Below are 16,349 nucleotides of genomic sequence, written 5' to 3'. Positions count from 1 at the left end.
AAATACTCTAAAACATAACCGAGAGATATAAATGATAGATTTATTCATAGTAGGTGCATAACCGGATTATGCAGTATGCAACAACAGTCATTTTAAAATCCTGCTTTAGTTCTAGGGCATGAATCATTCATTAACTCCAGCCCATGCAAGTAAGAACATGATCTCAATCTCTTTCTCACAGAGATTCGGTGACAGCCATGTTCCAGCGAGTGTCGAAGAGCTGCACATTGATACAGCCCTCAGCAGGTGTAGCTATAAGGCACTGTTGTCATTTGACAGAGGTAAAGACACAAATGAAAAATATAACTCGATCGCAAATGACAAAGGCAAGGTTCAATAACAGGAATCTGATTCTCATTTCTTAAAAAGCAGTGACGAGTTTGTAAGTGTATATTTTTATCACAATCACAGATTTTGGGCTTCAGCCTCAGATTTAATGTTTTAAACACACTTCAATTAGTTATCACTTTGATGTGTGCTTTCTAAATACATGCTGAAATTTGCTATTTTTAAATCGTATTTCTTTCCAGGATGGAAAGACAATACAGCCGAGCAAGGCTGTTCACAAGTCAATGCGCTATATTCTGAGACTGGTCTGGTTTGGTGTCCTGAAAGCACTGGACTGGGCAGTGTCAAAGAGTCAAAATGGGATTCAACTCACAGGGGCTCTGTAGTAAGCAGACGAAAAGCAATCCAGCTTTACGACGGGTATAAATGCACACATACATCCAAATATAATTATATAATTGATTAACAATAAGGGACTTGGGCTAAAAGCTGAATATCTATGATTTTCTGTGATTCTGTGATTTTCACACTGTGAAACAAAAAATGCACTTGCATAATCATGTCAGCACCTTCCTACTGGTGACAATACAACACCAAACATCCTTCTTGCTCTATAAGCCCTGATCGGATTGGACAGGTCCCGTTCAGCCTTGTTCCACACCAGTTAGGAAGCAGTTAGGTTGTCACAGCTGGACATGGCAACGGGCCTGGGATCTGGGGAAAGGAATGCCCATTTCTCCGGGTCAGCTCACCGGCTGGTCACAGCGAAGCACAGCTTGCACATCCCATGGAGCAGCGCGGTACCGTACTGGAGAAAGGCGGCCATCTTCAGGTTCTCATCCACCGGGCCTTGCACAGACAGGAAGCAGCCATACAGCTTGTCAATCAAGCCCATGTTCACCACATAGCTGGGGGGTAAGAACAAGAGAACGAAAAGATGATCGCCACTTTCACATGGAATTAAAATACTCCCTGGAAACATTAGACACACTTCAAAATAAATAACTAAATAAAACCATAGCAGAGCATGAATTTGGTGTTTCTCTGTACATAAATTCAAGGGGAGCTGTCACAACAAGTTATAAAATGCGTGCCTCCTTACTTGGGAAAGCCAGCTTCCCAACATTTCATGATGCATAACATATTTCAGGGGTGTGTTTACTTTATATTAGTTCGAGGTATCTGATGGCCTGGAAACTACAGGATCTTATTATTTATGGTTACACGTGGTGTATACAGAGGTGGACTGTGCACATAAAATGAGGGTACGGGCCAAGCCAAAACAGAGAGAGGCTGGTGAACAGAGTTGTTGCAGTTCTGAAGTTTAAGTTTCTGCAGTGGTTAGAATCTGATTAAATGCCCCTTAACCCTATAATGAACAACTCATCCCATCAGGTAAACTACTAGAGAAATACAGGACTTTTGTGCTTGGCCAGTTTTATTTTCTTCAATGATAACTTTCTGCAGACATGTCCAGACATTTGTGGAAAAAAAATCCCAAAGTGCAATCCTCTGTGCCTAAAAAACACTCCACTTTACAAGTTAGAACATTAGCACTAACATTCTGCTCAGCCCCTGACACTCACAAAGGGCTACACTGTAATTTGTACCCAAAACACCAGAAATGACATCTGATCCCTCACCTCTAAGGTAAAGCCTCCTTCTGTGTCTTATTACTATAATATTGCTAATCTGTCTGCGTGTGACAGGTTTGAGGAGCAGTCACTCTCCGCCTACTCAGTAACAAATCCCTCGGGATTGTGCCGTTTCCCCGTCGCCAGGCCTCCAACCTCCCAGCGCCGCGGCCCCCGGCCCTCGGGCCTCTGTCTCCAGCTCAGGTATGTCTGCCCCAAGGTGTGTCCGACTCCTGGCTTATCCTCACCTAGTGTTGAATGTCCATGACGGTACAAAGCTATCAATCACAAGACCTCCCACCACGTCAACGCCTATTCACTTCAGACGAAAACACCCTTCTGCAATTTTAACTTGACTTCCACGGCTCTGCCTCTCTTTCTTTCTTTCTGTTGCCTGCTGTCACCTGAAAGAGGTGCTCTCAAATGCTGGTAACTAGAATCCCCCCATACCTCACCTCAATAGGTCACCTGTCACTTGAACTAAAGACTATGACTTTATCTTCTTGTATTCCTTCATTAGAGCTCAAAAGAAGCTAAGAAATCCTCTTTTTCCTTAGGTTTCAGCCTGGGTTTCAACACCTGAAGTGTCTTGGCTAGTTTTTACGGCTATTCACATATCATACCAGTTTTTATACACTAAAAATAATGGTATTAAATAAATTCTTTATGCTTCTATTATAATTTATTTTATTGCTACATTTTCTCCCTTAACCGTCCTTCTTGGCAGTTTAATAAAAGTTGTTGAAATATATCTGAATTCAGATTTTGTGCTTTTCAATAGTATTTGGACTGAAATCTAAACTGAACTTCTGAAATCTGAATTCTTATGATAATCATCCATCCATTTTCTAACCACTTGAAGTAATACAGAGTCACAGGGGAGCCGCAGCCTAACCCAGCAAGCAACAGGGACAAGACAGGATACACCCTGGATGGGACGCCAGTCAGAATAATCATTTCTCATAAAAAATGAATGATGAGTAGAGCTCAAACATTTTATTACTAGTACCGTCTTGGGTCAAATTGATCATGTTCATCCTCTTTATTTATTGGGATAATTGGCTGACAGGTGTTTCTTGTTGGTTGGCTGTTTGACAATGAGAAGCACTCATAAAAGAGCAATAAAAGTCCTGTCTCCCTTCAGTTTCAGTGTTTGGGGTCCATAGCTGAAAGTCCAAATGAGAACTAAAGAACTTTTTGTTACAAAAAAGCAGACAAGACTGAAGTGGCTGTGTGACCCCACAAGACATCTCTAAAAAATCACATTCTTCAGAGTCCGACTCTGATAACAACCTTGAGCCCTGTTATTTTATTTTGTGTGTTTGTAATGTTCAACTGAATACTGATGTGGGTGGAAGTCCAGCAAAGTAAAAGATATCTTAATTCCTTGTAGAGTTACCCTAAATGACGATATATTTTCTTTTAGCCTTTAATTGAAATGGGAAAAAATAGAGTGCCTTCCTTAAAAATGCAGTGTCATGTCTAATAAAGAGAAGACAACCAAAAGAAGTGTGAAAAAATAAAAAAACTAAAGGAATACGACATGGGATGAAATGACTTCATCCCATGATGAAATGACTTTTAAGGTTATCCAGTAAAGAAATCTGCTTAAAAAACATTTTCCTTTAAACAAAGGTATTTTAGAAAGGTTTTGCAAAATACTTTGTTTTACCTCAAGCATTTGATATAAAACGGTGTTGCTGGGGTTTGACTGGCCTTCGTAATAATGCTCAGCAACAACTATTTCCAGTAGCCAGATTAAAATTTCTGTTTGGTTTTAAGGTTTCAGATGAATAATCTCAAGAGCTCCTTCTAAGGAAAAACAAACATTTAGTTCCTCGCAATTATATGTAAGCATTGTGAAATGCAATCACACAGTGGTGCTGAAATGTAAGTACTAAGAAGCAAACCTGCCAAACCTTTAACTTAACAAACACATTTGAACAGACTCAGTCACATGCTTTAGAATATAATGTAGTACATGTAGTACAATATTAGTCAACTTTATGGCCAGAAATGAAAAACATACCGTAAGTCAAAATAAATAACTTCCAGATAGATACTGAGCTCTTAGACTATTCTACTTTGCGATACAGCCCTGACATATTGTATTTGAGCTAGAAATCTGTAATATTATACTAAAATATTACAGCTATGTATGCCATTCTTTAGACCTGGGCTAGATACTATTGCAAAATGCCTGGTGAGGGGAGCTACGCCAGTAGGTCTTTGCATATCATTTTACATACTTATCCATCTATGCAGCCAGCACTTGATGAAAAGTGTCAGATGGGCACTACAGACACTCCGGCAGGACTCAGTAATGAGGTGGAGTGCCCAGCTATTTTCCTAATGGGGAGCAGGGATCCAGCCCTGGGACAAACAATCTGAAACCGTCTCTGGGAGGTGGGAGGAAACCAAAGCTCTCCGAGAAACCGAACATGAACACAAGAAGAAGATGCAGATTCCACATGGAGAGTGGCGATCAAGGCAGGAACTGCTCCGAGGACCCAGAAGTTTTGAGCCTGACACGGCCTTCGTTAAATTTACGCAGGTATAATTTATAAGCAAATATCAATCACCTCCAGATTTTGTCATCTTATTCTTGCAGTGCTCTGACTGCTCCAAACCTTCTCGAAGGCTGGAGGTGGACATCACGAGCAGTTCTGCGAGCAGCACGGAGCTCGGTGTACCTGATCAGATCCTGTACTCTGCTGTTGAAGGCCTCAGCGGAGGTGGGCTTGGTTCTGGTGTCCTGTGGCGATACCCGGGGTGTGTTGGAAGGAGTGCCACCCTCAGGAGGGGAAGGGAGCAGGAAATCCAGGACCGCTGCATTGGTCTGGAGCAGTCCCGTCGTCAGCCCCTCAAAGACCTGCTTATTCACACTCCGCCCACAGATAGACTGGTCTTCATCGGGGACATAGAGCTGGAAGGGGATAATCAGAAAGAAAAGGATTTTTGACAATACCAGTCAAACACACAGACTTCTTGGACAGCGCAGCACACAAAACGAAATGCCGGTGTTTGGGTTTTGTTTTTTATAGCCATCGCTCAAACTTGTTCCTTTTTCTCAGAAACCAACAAGCGATTTCAGCTTTTCAAAGCATTTACATTCTCACCCTTGTAGGGATGCTTGGATGCACAGTTGCACTGCCAAACTGCCTGCTGTGTCTGTATATTTATTTCGGATCTTAAAATGGGATTAACTGCTGTGATGCAACACCACAGCTCAAGGAGGTGTCCTGCTCTGTCAGTGGGAAATGCACACCAAGCAATTCAGTTGAGGGATTTGCCTGTCTGCCACACAGACTGAAGTGGGCACAATTACAAGCAATTTGTTCATCTAATTGTAATTGCTAACAATAACCACATACCTATTCATCATGCTTATTCAGTATCTAATTTTCCCTTTTAAATACTGTTAGTCTAGGAAATATGTGAAGTGTAATTTCATACCATGATATGCAAAAAAAGGCAAACAGCCAACATCACACAAATTAAAAAAAATCAAGAGATGGAGAAAAAAGTATCACTCACATAAAGCTGTTAACATTTATTTAACTGGCTAGGAGAGTTTCCTAATCATACACATGTCTGTCTCCTGAAAGGTCCTGACTGTTCCTATTACAGCCTGCCTTGATACATTTAAGACCATTCAAGCAAATTTTCACCTAGCAATCCTGCCTTCAGAAACCACAATTACACTGCAAACACATAGTGGATCATTTTTCTGATGCCCAGGAAACACAATGAGAGCATGAAGAAAAAGGTCTTATAAATATCGAGATGACATTATGATTAAAACTAGTGACAACTACCTGTCAGCAGCTTATAATATTCAGGTCCTACATCTTATTTAAAATGTAAAAGGGGTTCGTCATGATGGCTCATTGAATCTTGAAATTTGGGTCATTGGACCCTAAAATTGCTCATTAATGCATGTTTGCTTGCTAGCCCTGACAATTTTGACCGGGAAGAAATTACTATAGAAAAAATAACATCTAGAAACCTGAAAACAATCGACTATCACAATTAGCAATGACAAGGACTTGCTCTAAAATAATCACCCTCAAAGCTCGACACCATTCTATTCAATTCTCTTCCTTGTCAAAAAAGAGGGCCATTAAAAAACAAAAATTTTATAGCACTGATGGAACAAGTCAGCAAAACCAACAAAGCCTTCAAATATTACCTTGGCCTGACCTAGTTTTGGTGTCCATTAGTGAACAATAAGGAACAGGATCATTTAAACCACGGCATGCATTTTAAAATAAGCCCAATTAAGGTATAGCACACAAATAAAACTCCTTTTGTTCACTTGCTTAGCCCATCAGTCTTAGTTGGAATCTTGTCTCGCTGTAACACAAACAACAACACGCATGCTTTTTTATTATTCATTAGCTTTGGGCTATAAGTTGGTGGTTAAAACTCACCGTGACAGATTATTTCTGGTTGCATGCCAGAAGCTGGCAAGTGAGAAGTCTCTGAAGTATTTCCAGATTGTAAGGGAAACCTTTAGACTGTGTAACTCTGTTCAGATAACCTGGCTAGCTGGGCAGATTCTATACTCTGCTTCCAAAGGCACAAACATGAGACAACTCACAGACGAGAGGTGGTTTGTGCTTACAGCAGGGGTCCCCAGTCCTGGTCCTGGAGGGACGTTGTGTCTACAGGCTTCCAGTCGAGCTGGGCTGGTAATGACCTGAATCAGCTTGTTTTGTGACCAGTTGAACAGCTCTTCCTAGTTCTACAGGTGTTGGTGCATAAAAGAGACCCGAAAATCTACATACACATGTTCTAAAGACATATGGTAAATGAACTGTAAGAAACTGTCATATTGCAATCCTGCATACACTTGCCTTTCTCTACTCCACTGCCCAGTGGAGATGGAAACTGTAAGAGCACACTGCACTGCGGCCATTGACTGTCACGTTATGAGCAGCCTTGGCACCCATATAGATCTGACACACAGTTATGACATAGAAGCACACTGCCTGCAACTCCTATAGAAAAGCAGCACCATTAGAGATCATTCACAGCTATGCCCCAATATTTATTAAATCAAATTGAAATAATTAAATCATTTAATTTATACTTGCCAATGAATAATTAGCTAAAATCAGAAATGTTTATCAACAGATTCCTTATACATGCAATCAGAAAGGACATCTATTGTGTAAGAATGTTCTTGCACAATAGTATAATAGGAGCGAAAACTGCCTGTTTCTAGGGATTGACTAGAAAGAAGTTTAGTCTACAGCAGTCCCTGGACCCATGGTTGAAACTTACTGTTCTCAGAGCAAACAGATGTACACTGACTTGCAGAGAACACGCCAGATTCATTTTAAGTCAGTGGGTCAATAAAACGTTTAACCATCTGAATCCTAAAGGAAGATAAACAAGTAAGTACTACAGTAAGAATATGTTGGCAAATGTGGAGGCATTGACAGCAAATCTAATTACAGGGCAGGAGTGCAGGCAGAAGTTCATGCCACACACACAAACAGACGTGCACAGAGCTCTTAGGGAGCAGGGTTTCTATCAACGCCACTCAAGAGAGGTATCCAGCACAGGCTGCTTGAACTGGGCCCTGCGGCCACACACCTGACCTCTGTCTTTCCAACTTGCAACCGAGTAATCTCAAAAATCAGCACTGAACAAACTACAACTAACGATTTACTAAAAAAAACAGGAAAGAAACAAAAACAGTCCCTCCGGTACGGTATGGAAATTGTTGGCACGCCAACTACAGGGCTTAGACAGTCTTATCTGCGTACACGCTTTCAGACCGAAAACAACTGATAATATTAAGATTGTATAGTTTTTCAGATGTACAGTATACACCATTTACTCATGAAAATAATGAGCATATGCCCTTGCAGAGAGTTTGAAATGCCTGTTGCAAAAAAAGAAAGGTTCGCTTTCTGAAAACGTCATTAATGGACATAGCTACACAGAAACCTCTTTACTGCTCTCGTTCCGTGGGGTACAAATGCTAAGGTTTTTTTCGTCTTGCCATCCTCAGAGTGTGCTTCACAGATGAATCCCAAGAAAAACAACGCCGACCTTGCCTTGTTCAAACTGATAGCAGAGACCAGATCAATGTCTTCTCTACGGTAGATGAAAGTACCTGTATATGGAGCCCCCCCGAAAAACATCTCATGTGCAGGTGGAGGTTAGGAACACAAAAATGCACCAAAGATTTTTTTCAAGAATTAGCTGTGCATTCTGGCTGGCTGTGTGGATAGGTATCACGGTAGGTAGACCGTACTGTGTTTCAGGTCTGCATGTTTATTCATGTGAAGCCACAATGACAGACTCTGGTATTTGGTATGTCCTGATGCGTACGGCCTGCTAAAAGTGATGAAGGATATCCCCCTATGTGCAACTAGCCATACAGCCTATGTTCTGCCTCCTTCCCTCTGCTGAAAGCAATCTGGTGCCAAACAGGTCTGGTGCTACGCGTCATTCGCTGCCTTTAATTGAAACCGAGTCCAGAATGATTATATCCACAGGACAGCCACTTGCACCATATCTCCCAGGTTCCACTTGCCAGAAAAAAAATACACTAACAAAATCATTAGTAAGGTTTTTTTTCCTTTGTAGGCAAGTAGATTCTTTGCATTGCTTATATTTGACCTAGTTTTTGTAAAAATATGATCAAACAAAGGTGTATTTAAAATCCCCTTTCCTCCCTCACAACCACAGTAGACCTTTCTTTTATCGTGAGTGCTCATCTGCATCTGAAAATGTCGAGCCAATTCCAGTGGTGCTCTGCTTAAATTATTCAGGGCATGTACATAACTTTTCAATTAACAAATTGCCTGGCTCATGGAATTATACACCCCCCCCCCAGTTTCAGCAAAAGGATTGTAGACTAAATATCTTATGATAGACAGGTCACCAGAAATTAAAAGGGATTCTCTGTGTGGAGAATTTAATTTCTCTTGACATGGTTTGAAATAATAGAAAGGACCAAGTCGGCACAGAATGGAAAGAAATGAAAGGCTTTGCTGAACTAGGACAAACCACAGCGAGCACTACGGTGCAAGTTAGAAAGAACAAAAAAAGACATAGTGACAGCTGAGAGTGAGCTAGACAAACAAGAGCAGCCATTCATGGAAATACAAGTGCCTATTCTTATGCTTATCCTTACATTTCCACCCAGATTGCAATATAATTTTATTGTGTGACTTTCAGTGGGTACGTACCGTTAGCTGATGTATGAGGAGATCCATTAGGAAGGTGATCTTGTTACCAAACAGGATGTAAGAGCAATTGCTGTAGCAGGTATTGCATGCTAGGTAGTAGGTATTTATGGCTGTGCACAGGGTTCTGTGGATGAGAGAAGGAGAACGGAACACGCACAAATTAAAGTTCTGTCAGGAAATTCATCAAAGTGCAACAGCAGTCTCGAACCAGGTGTGCTTTTTGACTTTGCCTTTGAGTCAGCTGTCAAGAGGATATTAATGGTCTTTGGAATGGCCTATCAGAACATAACAGAATGAGTATACAATCGTGGGTCCTGTCAAGCACTATCATCCCAGTTTTTCCTTTTTTACTTCCATATTACAATAGTTTATTAAATAGTCTCAAAAATAACCACAAGGGTAGACACGTCTTAAAGCAGTAACAGAACTGGGTATCAGGTGCTCTGCTGCAGAGGAGTAGTCCTTCTTGTCGAATCACCATGAAGGAAAGCCTTAATATGGGCCTTTCCACATACAAGGGCCAGATTGAAAATTTTTAATAAAAAACAACATTGTACCTCAAAATCAATCCCATCCTCTGCAGACTAAAACAAAAAGATTTGTGTTTTTGCTGCAGGAATGCACACTGTTTTATTGCGTCACAGGTCTTTCAATAATGCAAGCACAAACCTTTGACTGCAGTTTATTTACCTTCCATGTAATAATTGCAGAGCTTTAGAGGAAAGATTTTCATTAAAAATTAGCCAGTGAACAAGCTTCAATCATTTTTATGTCTGTTTTAAACAATCTACAGAAGAGATTAATGTAAGAGATAATAAGACTAATTCTAGACTGACGCACTTGCCCTCCAACAACTTTCATCATCTAATAATTTCTGACAACTGTATATTTTAACCAAAAACAGAGTGGCACGTCATTTCTTCTCCTTCTAAGAATGGAATCCGATTTTCCCATTTGAAGGCAGACCATGTTTATTTCAAGCCGTAAACATTTTGATATCTACCATAACCAACACATCTGCTACCCATTTTCAGCAAAACCTCAGTGGCGTATTCAATAAAAAAATCCACACTGTGATGTAGGTCAGTCAATAACTGCCTCTGTGGACAATAATAATAATATAAATAATAATTTGTTTGCAGCCAATTAGAACAAAAATACCAAATTTACTGAGACATTTTTGAGATTAGGACTATTAATGTAGCCACATGAACTTAGAAAAAAAGTTCATTAAGCATCTACATCACAGTAGATGACATAAAAGTCTAAATTGAGAAAACATAGCATCCTAAAACATAAATTCCATTCCTGTAAATTGAACATTAGTTAAAGCAAAATGCAAAGAATATAATGTACCATATATTATTTTAATAAAAGGTAATAACTTACAAAAATGTCTGGCTATTTTTTTACACTTGGTTCGACAGAGAAGTAGAACATATGGAAAAATGCTTGGCAAGTGATTTCTGAAAGTGCTCCTCATTCCAAAACCACATTATAATATGGCCATGTTGAGCAGTCACCTGAGGCTTGATGGCAAGAGATGTGCACGAATGGGATTACCTCTCACTCTCAAAACCAGTTCCCTTCAATTTTCATCTTAGGAATGGCTTACACTACAACCTATAGTTACAGTGGATCCACAAACAAACACCAGAAAATAATTATTGCTATTTTGCTTGTCTCTTAAAAAATATCAAAGCACAAAAAGGAAAGGGCACGGTTGACTGGAGTGATAATACTGCCTCCATTCAGCTGGAGTACATAAGTAACGTGAGAACTCTTCCAAACTGTGCTTTCTGGGCAGCAGACCAGCGGTGAGACCGAGTGATTGATTTGCCTGGAAAAAGAGGCACGTTTGTATACCTTTTGCCAAGCCGGCTTCTCAGCAACAGAATCCCCTCCCATTGGAGACTCGCTGGCTAAATTTAAAAACCCTATTAAAAGAGTTTAGTCCAGGCCTCTCCATTGTGACTGGTTTTCACATTGATGTTCTCTTGTATCTCCTGCAGCACTGTAGCAGAGGATGTCAAAGTCAATAGGCTTGCCCATTACACGCAATGGGCTAAAAGCTTCCCTAGGAAATGCAGTGCAAATGTAAGCTTTCCGCGCAGTTGCGGTTTTGCTTGGAACTCATTATCCTTAAGCTATGAAAACAAGAAGTTCTGATAATGGCTTTCAATTTGCCGAACTTGTTTTACAGGTATCTGGTCAAAGGTGCTAAAGTTTCCAGTGCTCTAGAGTGACATTTAATAATGAAACAGAGCCAGATGCATTGGTTGCAGTTGATCCAGTTTCCAAATCATAGGACAGATCCAAAATAGGGAAAAAGGCTTATCAACTGAAAGAATAAACAGGGAAAAACACTGGAGATTGTTTAGTGAATTAACACAAGAGGAAGACTCCTCCAATAAAAATGAGACAGTGTGCGAATCACAGGAGAGCTGTCACCGAACATGTGCTTTACGCTTGCTCCACTACAGAACAAGGAAATCCCCACTCCTGAGCAGCACTGTGAGAAGTGGTGTGGAATGATTTCAATGCCCTGGAGTATGTACGTTTGAGAGAACCATTCCAATTGAGAATGGAAAGCTGCAGAAATGATGATTTGAAATCAACTTTCAAATCAAAGTTTTTTCATTATTACGTTTCTGTGATGACAACTACTATAATGCGAATGTTGTAAGGATTTAATTAAAGAGGGTTGTTGTTTTGAGCGAATTTGCTCTGCATAAACAGACACATAACCAGTGAGCTTGTATTGAAACAGTCACTTCACGCCACATTGGAGAACTAAGAGGGCTTTATAAAAGCAAGCGGTCTTATCAATTGCAGGTTGTAACAGATGTGCAGCTCAGCTCACCAAATGCTGTGAGGGGCACTAAGAAAACAAAAACAGTCACCTGTGTGTTTACCAAATGATCAACACAGTGGAAGAACTGCTGTGAAAAACTGAAAGTAACAAAACCAGAGGATTTTATATCTTGCAGATAGCCAATGGCCGGCAGACAATGTGCTAGCAGTATGTTAAGAAAGAAAATGTGCAAAACCAAAAAAGGCCATTCACTCCATATTGTGCGAAACATTACATACAGAAACACTTTTGCCGGACCACTCCAGTCCTCTAAGGCCACAAAAACCTGATCTTAATTACTTAATTGAATTGAATTGAATTTTTTGATAAAAGACAAATCACCTTGTATTGAATGTCTTAATTATTCTTAATAATTGAAAATCGAAGGTTCAGCTTCTGGGGTCCTTAGTTGTCTGTCCCTGTTGGAAGCAGATCCCTATGTGTACTGTCAGCATATGGCAAGGACATTTTACAAGCTGACTGTGTACAAGTGGCAAAGACCCAACAGCGCTAAGGCATATTTAACCGGAGTGAGTAGCTTCAGAAGAAGCAGCACGCCTTTCTTCTGAGAGGGAGAAGTGAAGGTGGGATCATGAGGAAAAAGTGGGCGATACAGACAGTATGACACAGGTGTTAGTGAGAGACTGCTGCCCACAAGCAGACATGTCACGTCTGAAACAAAATAAACAGAACTGTCACAAAATTGTTCTGTGATACAATAAATTTCCCACACGTGACTTGGGGAGTTCACACGAAGGAAAATTAAAAAGATTATTTTTCCTTTTCGTAACCATAAATCTGGTGTTGCAACCCGGAAAAAAAGGCCTTTGTGGTTTGTGTTGAGGAGTGTGCTAGTCGTTCTCTAGGGCTGAGTTCTACAAGACCTCATTAGAAATTCAGAGCATACAGGATAAGGCAGGCCCCAGGTGGCTTGCACTGTTAAATGGCAGATTAAAGAGCGTACAACTAATTTCTTTACCCTAATCTTATTAAGGGAAAAACAGCTGTCAACTGTCACCATTTGAATACAAACCTTCTGTGACAAGAACACAAAAGGCTCTACATATTATTGCGTAAGATACAAGTTACCATTTCTCACACTTGTCACTCTATGCCAATTTTCATCTTTTACTTTGTTTTAGTCATCTTTTCCCTACTGTTATAATTCACCTATCTGCTTTACAGGTCAAAAGAAAGATGTTCATGTGTCAAATCAGGAAAATAATCTTTCCTGCACTGTCTGTGTGGTATCTGTTAACCAATATGCTTCTTAGACATTTTAAAATCACTCTTTAAGTCTACAATTGGGTGATTCCCACCCAGAATATAGTATACAAAAGTGAATCTTTATGTAAAATGCCCCTTCTACAGTTTACCACGATCCTTTCAGCCATCCAGAACCAGATTGCTTTCAAGGCTGAACTCTGCCATACCCACAACAGAAAATCTTTGGACCACTGAAATGCAAAATCTGGAAACTGACCAAATGACACAGGTGATCAAGATGCCTTGGCTTTGCGGCTAGCAGCACCACAGACAAGCGCAGCACAAGGTGCAGCTGCCATTTGTCCCACACAGACAAGTAGAGACTCTACACTTCTCTGTTTGAAATAAGCACCTTTCATTCCTTTTGCCAGTGGAGTGACAGACAAGTTGGCACCCTCCAAATCTCCACTTTTGAGATCCTCAAAATCTCAGACCTCTTTTCCCGGAAAAGAGTTTGTGAGAGCGACTTAAACACACAACATGCATTTGTGGAATCATAATCGAACACTAAAACTATATATCCTTATTTACTGGAAAGGGTAGATCACCTTTTAAGCTTACATTCATAAAACGGAACACAGGAGATTACAGAAGATTTATACGGGAGCTATTTAGGAAAAAAAATACTTGGCCCGCTGAAATAATATACAGCACTTTCTCCCTTTTCCTAGTTGGCTGTCCCCTTGTTATATTTTAATGCATCTTCAGAAAAGGAGTAATACAGAGCTATAAATACATCTCCCTTCTTCTAACTGTGCTAATCACTGCACCTTATTAATGTGAAACATTATACTCTTCAATCTGATTTGGAAAAAAAAATCACAGCCTTGCCTTCATCGCTGACAGCCAATGTCAGAGACTTTTGAGAAGCAATTTGGTTAAAGTGACATGCTTTTAGTTCTCATGTTACATGGAAAATATGCACATTTGACCAATGTGTGCCAGTCTATCTGAACGAACCGCATTCCTCTTCCTCAGACAAGAAAGTTCCGAGTACCCTTCTAACCAATGTCTCCCTCTCCAGACTTTTCAAAATTCACATCCGACGCCACTCCGTTCCCCGAACTCGACTCTAGCGTTTAGTACCCCTACTTCCAGCAGCTGCCAGACTGCGCGGAGCAAAACAACGGGCATATTGTTAATCTTTTTATAATAAAGCCTTATCTTGTAGACATGGGATTAAATTTCCGAGCTGCACCACGCTGCCAGGCATGGAGGAAAGAGAGATGTGGATAATAAGCTGTGTAATCTCTTCACCTACTCGAAACAGCTTAACCTCGTCACCGGCAGCAGACTGACTCTTTCCTTGGAAGGGGACACAAATGGTTAAAACATGCAGATTTTGGTGTAGGTGAAACATGTTCGCAAAGCACAGAGGCACTGGTCTGCCAGAAGAACTGCCCAGCTCCACATGGCTCCATTCTGGGCCTCCTAAGCGGAGGTGAACTGGGAGGCCACTGTCTTGACCCTGGGATGATGGTCATCCTATGACTGGCCCCTGGATCACTCCACAGCCCAGATAGAAATGAGCAGATGGTTTGGGGGAAAAAATCGAAACGGCAATCTGAAAACTGAGATAAGGGCTGTGCTTTCCAGAATACTGAGCCATAAACTGCTTACAGGCCCTCTTCAAAGGACTTGAGAAGAATGTTTCCCAAATCTGATTTGGTGAATGAATGCAAAGCACGATCTTCTCAAAATGCTTCACGATGGCAGAAGAGGGGTCACACACAGCACGCAGCAGACGAGCAAAGAGCGCCATCGTCTTCACCACGTCAATATGCCAACAAAAAAAAATTTCAGAATAGGACATATTTTATCATATCTAATTTGCTAAAAGCAGGGCTGGAATAAGAAGTTATGGTATACTACTGGAAATTTTTTCCCCTTTTTTGTCTGAATCACTGAAATGAGCGACTCTAGGTTGTATTTTTGCCAAACCTGACAGATAATTTATAACGGTGGCTTGTTTTATCCTTCATGACATTTTGATGAATCTTGCCATTAAACGTTGCCCTCCTCTAAGATGGTTAGATACTTCACCTGAGAAAGGGAGTGTAAGAAAAAACGTCTGCCTGAGGCTTCATGGTCTTATGGCTCACATTTGTCTTTGCATACACATTTCCCCACTCCCTTGTGTCCAGCCAGCCCAGGGGCTCCGTATACACCGTGGAGACTTTTGGACAAGTTCCAGAAAGGGATAAATCTATTTTTTGAACAGGATAAAACATTTTTGTCAAGAAAAAGGCACCAGTCAGAGTGTGAACGAGTCCCAGAGAAGCCCTTCTCCTGTATTTTCAGACAATCCCTGTCTTTCAGTACGATTCCAAAGTTCTTTCGTTTGATTCTGCCCTCAATGACTGAGACATCCTTAATCCTTCTAAGAAATCCACACAATAGTTGTACTTCAGCGGCAGGCCTGTGGTGGGAGGGGTTTACAGAGAAGTTACGAGCCTGTAAATGTAATTGCATCTTGAATTTAAAGCTATTAGACCCAATTTGGTTTCGCGTAATGTCTTTAGAACATAAGGAGGTTACAAGCGAGAGGAGGTCATCAAGCTTGTTTGGTAAGTAGCAGTTAATTGATCTACGGATCTTGTACAGCTGTTTCTCGCAAGAGACCATGGCACTGGCTTCAAGAACATGACTGAAGAGCATGTTCCATACATCCACAACCCTTCTGGTAAAGAAGTGCCTCCTGTTCTCGGTTTTAATTCTGAAGAATTTCACTGGGATAATAGTCAGGTCCACAGCAGAATACCGGTCGCTTGTGAAGTATTTTGTCATCAAATCATGATAAAAGGGTATATACTTTGACAAAAAGCTCTAACGAAGCATGTTTACATTTGTTCATATTTATCGTTATATATTTTTCTCTCAGCTGCTTTGCTGACAGGACCCCGCGGTTTCAGGTGCGGTTGACTGGGAAAAGACTGCAGTCCCCTTTATGCTCTTCAGCAGCACCTGCTGGGAGTCTGAGGAAGCACTGTTCTTGACAAAGGCAGCTTCCCTCACAGGGCCAGCTCACCAGCCTAGTTAGTGAAAAATGATGAAAACAAACCGCACAGGAGACACTACAACCTATGGCTAAAGGTT

The 16,349-nt window shown here is 40.8% G+C and overlaps 1 protein-coding gene across 3 annotated transcripts in view; it reads right to left on the bottom strand.

The window, feature by feature from the left end:
• Positions 1–16,349, bottom strand: part of scaper (S-phase cyclin A-associated protein in the ER) — a 125,785-nt gene that overhangs the window by 24,299 nt on the left and 85,137 nt on the right. For all 3 annotated transcript variants that reach the window (XM_088921049.1, XM_088921050.1, XM_088921052.1), the window contains exons 24-26: positions 9,134–9,257; positions 4,616–4,848; positions 1,041–1,196 (exon numbers count right to left, since the gene is read on the bottom strand). In XM_088921049.1, coding sequence (XP_088777175.1) covers positions 1,041–1,196; positions 4,616–4,848; positions 9,134–9,257 — 513 coding nt within the window. The remainder of the gene's footprint in view (positions 1–1,040; positions 1,197–4,615; positions 4,849–9,133; positions 9,258–16,349) is intronic.

This window comes from Atractosteus spatula, chromosome 7 (genome assembly GCF_055471065.1).
Source record: "Atractosteus spatula isolate fAtrSpa1 chromosome 7, fAtrSpa1.hap1, whole genome shotgun sequence".
Classification (NCBI taxonomy): domain Eukaryota; kingdom Metazoa; phylum Chordata; class Actinopteri; order Semionotiformes; family Lepisosteidae; genus Atractosteus; species Atractosteus spatula.
Note: the sequence above shows the minus strand (reverse complement) of the source record. Positions and strands in the feature narration are given on the sequence as shown.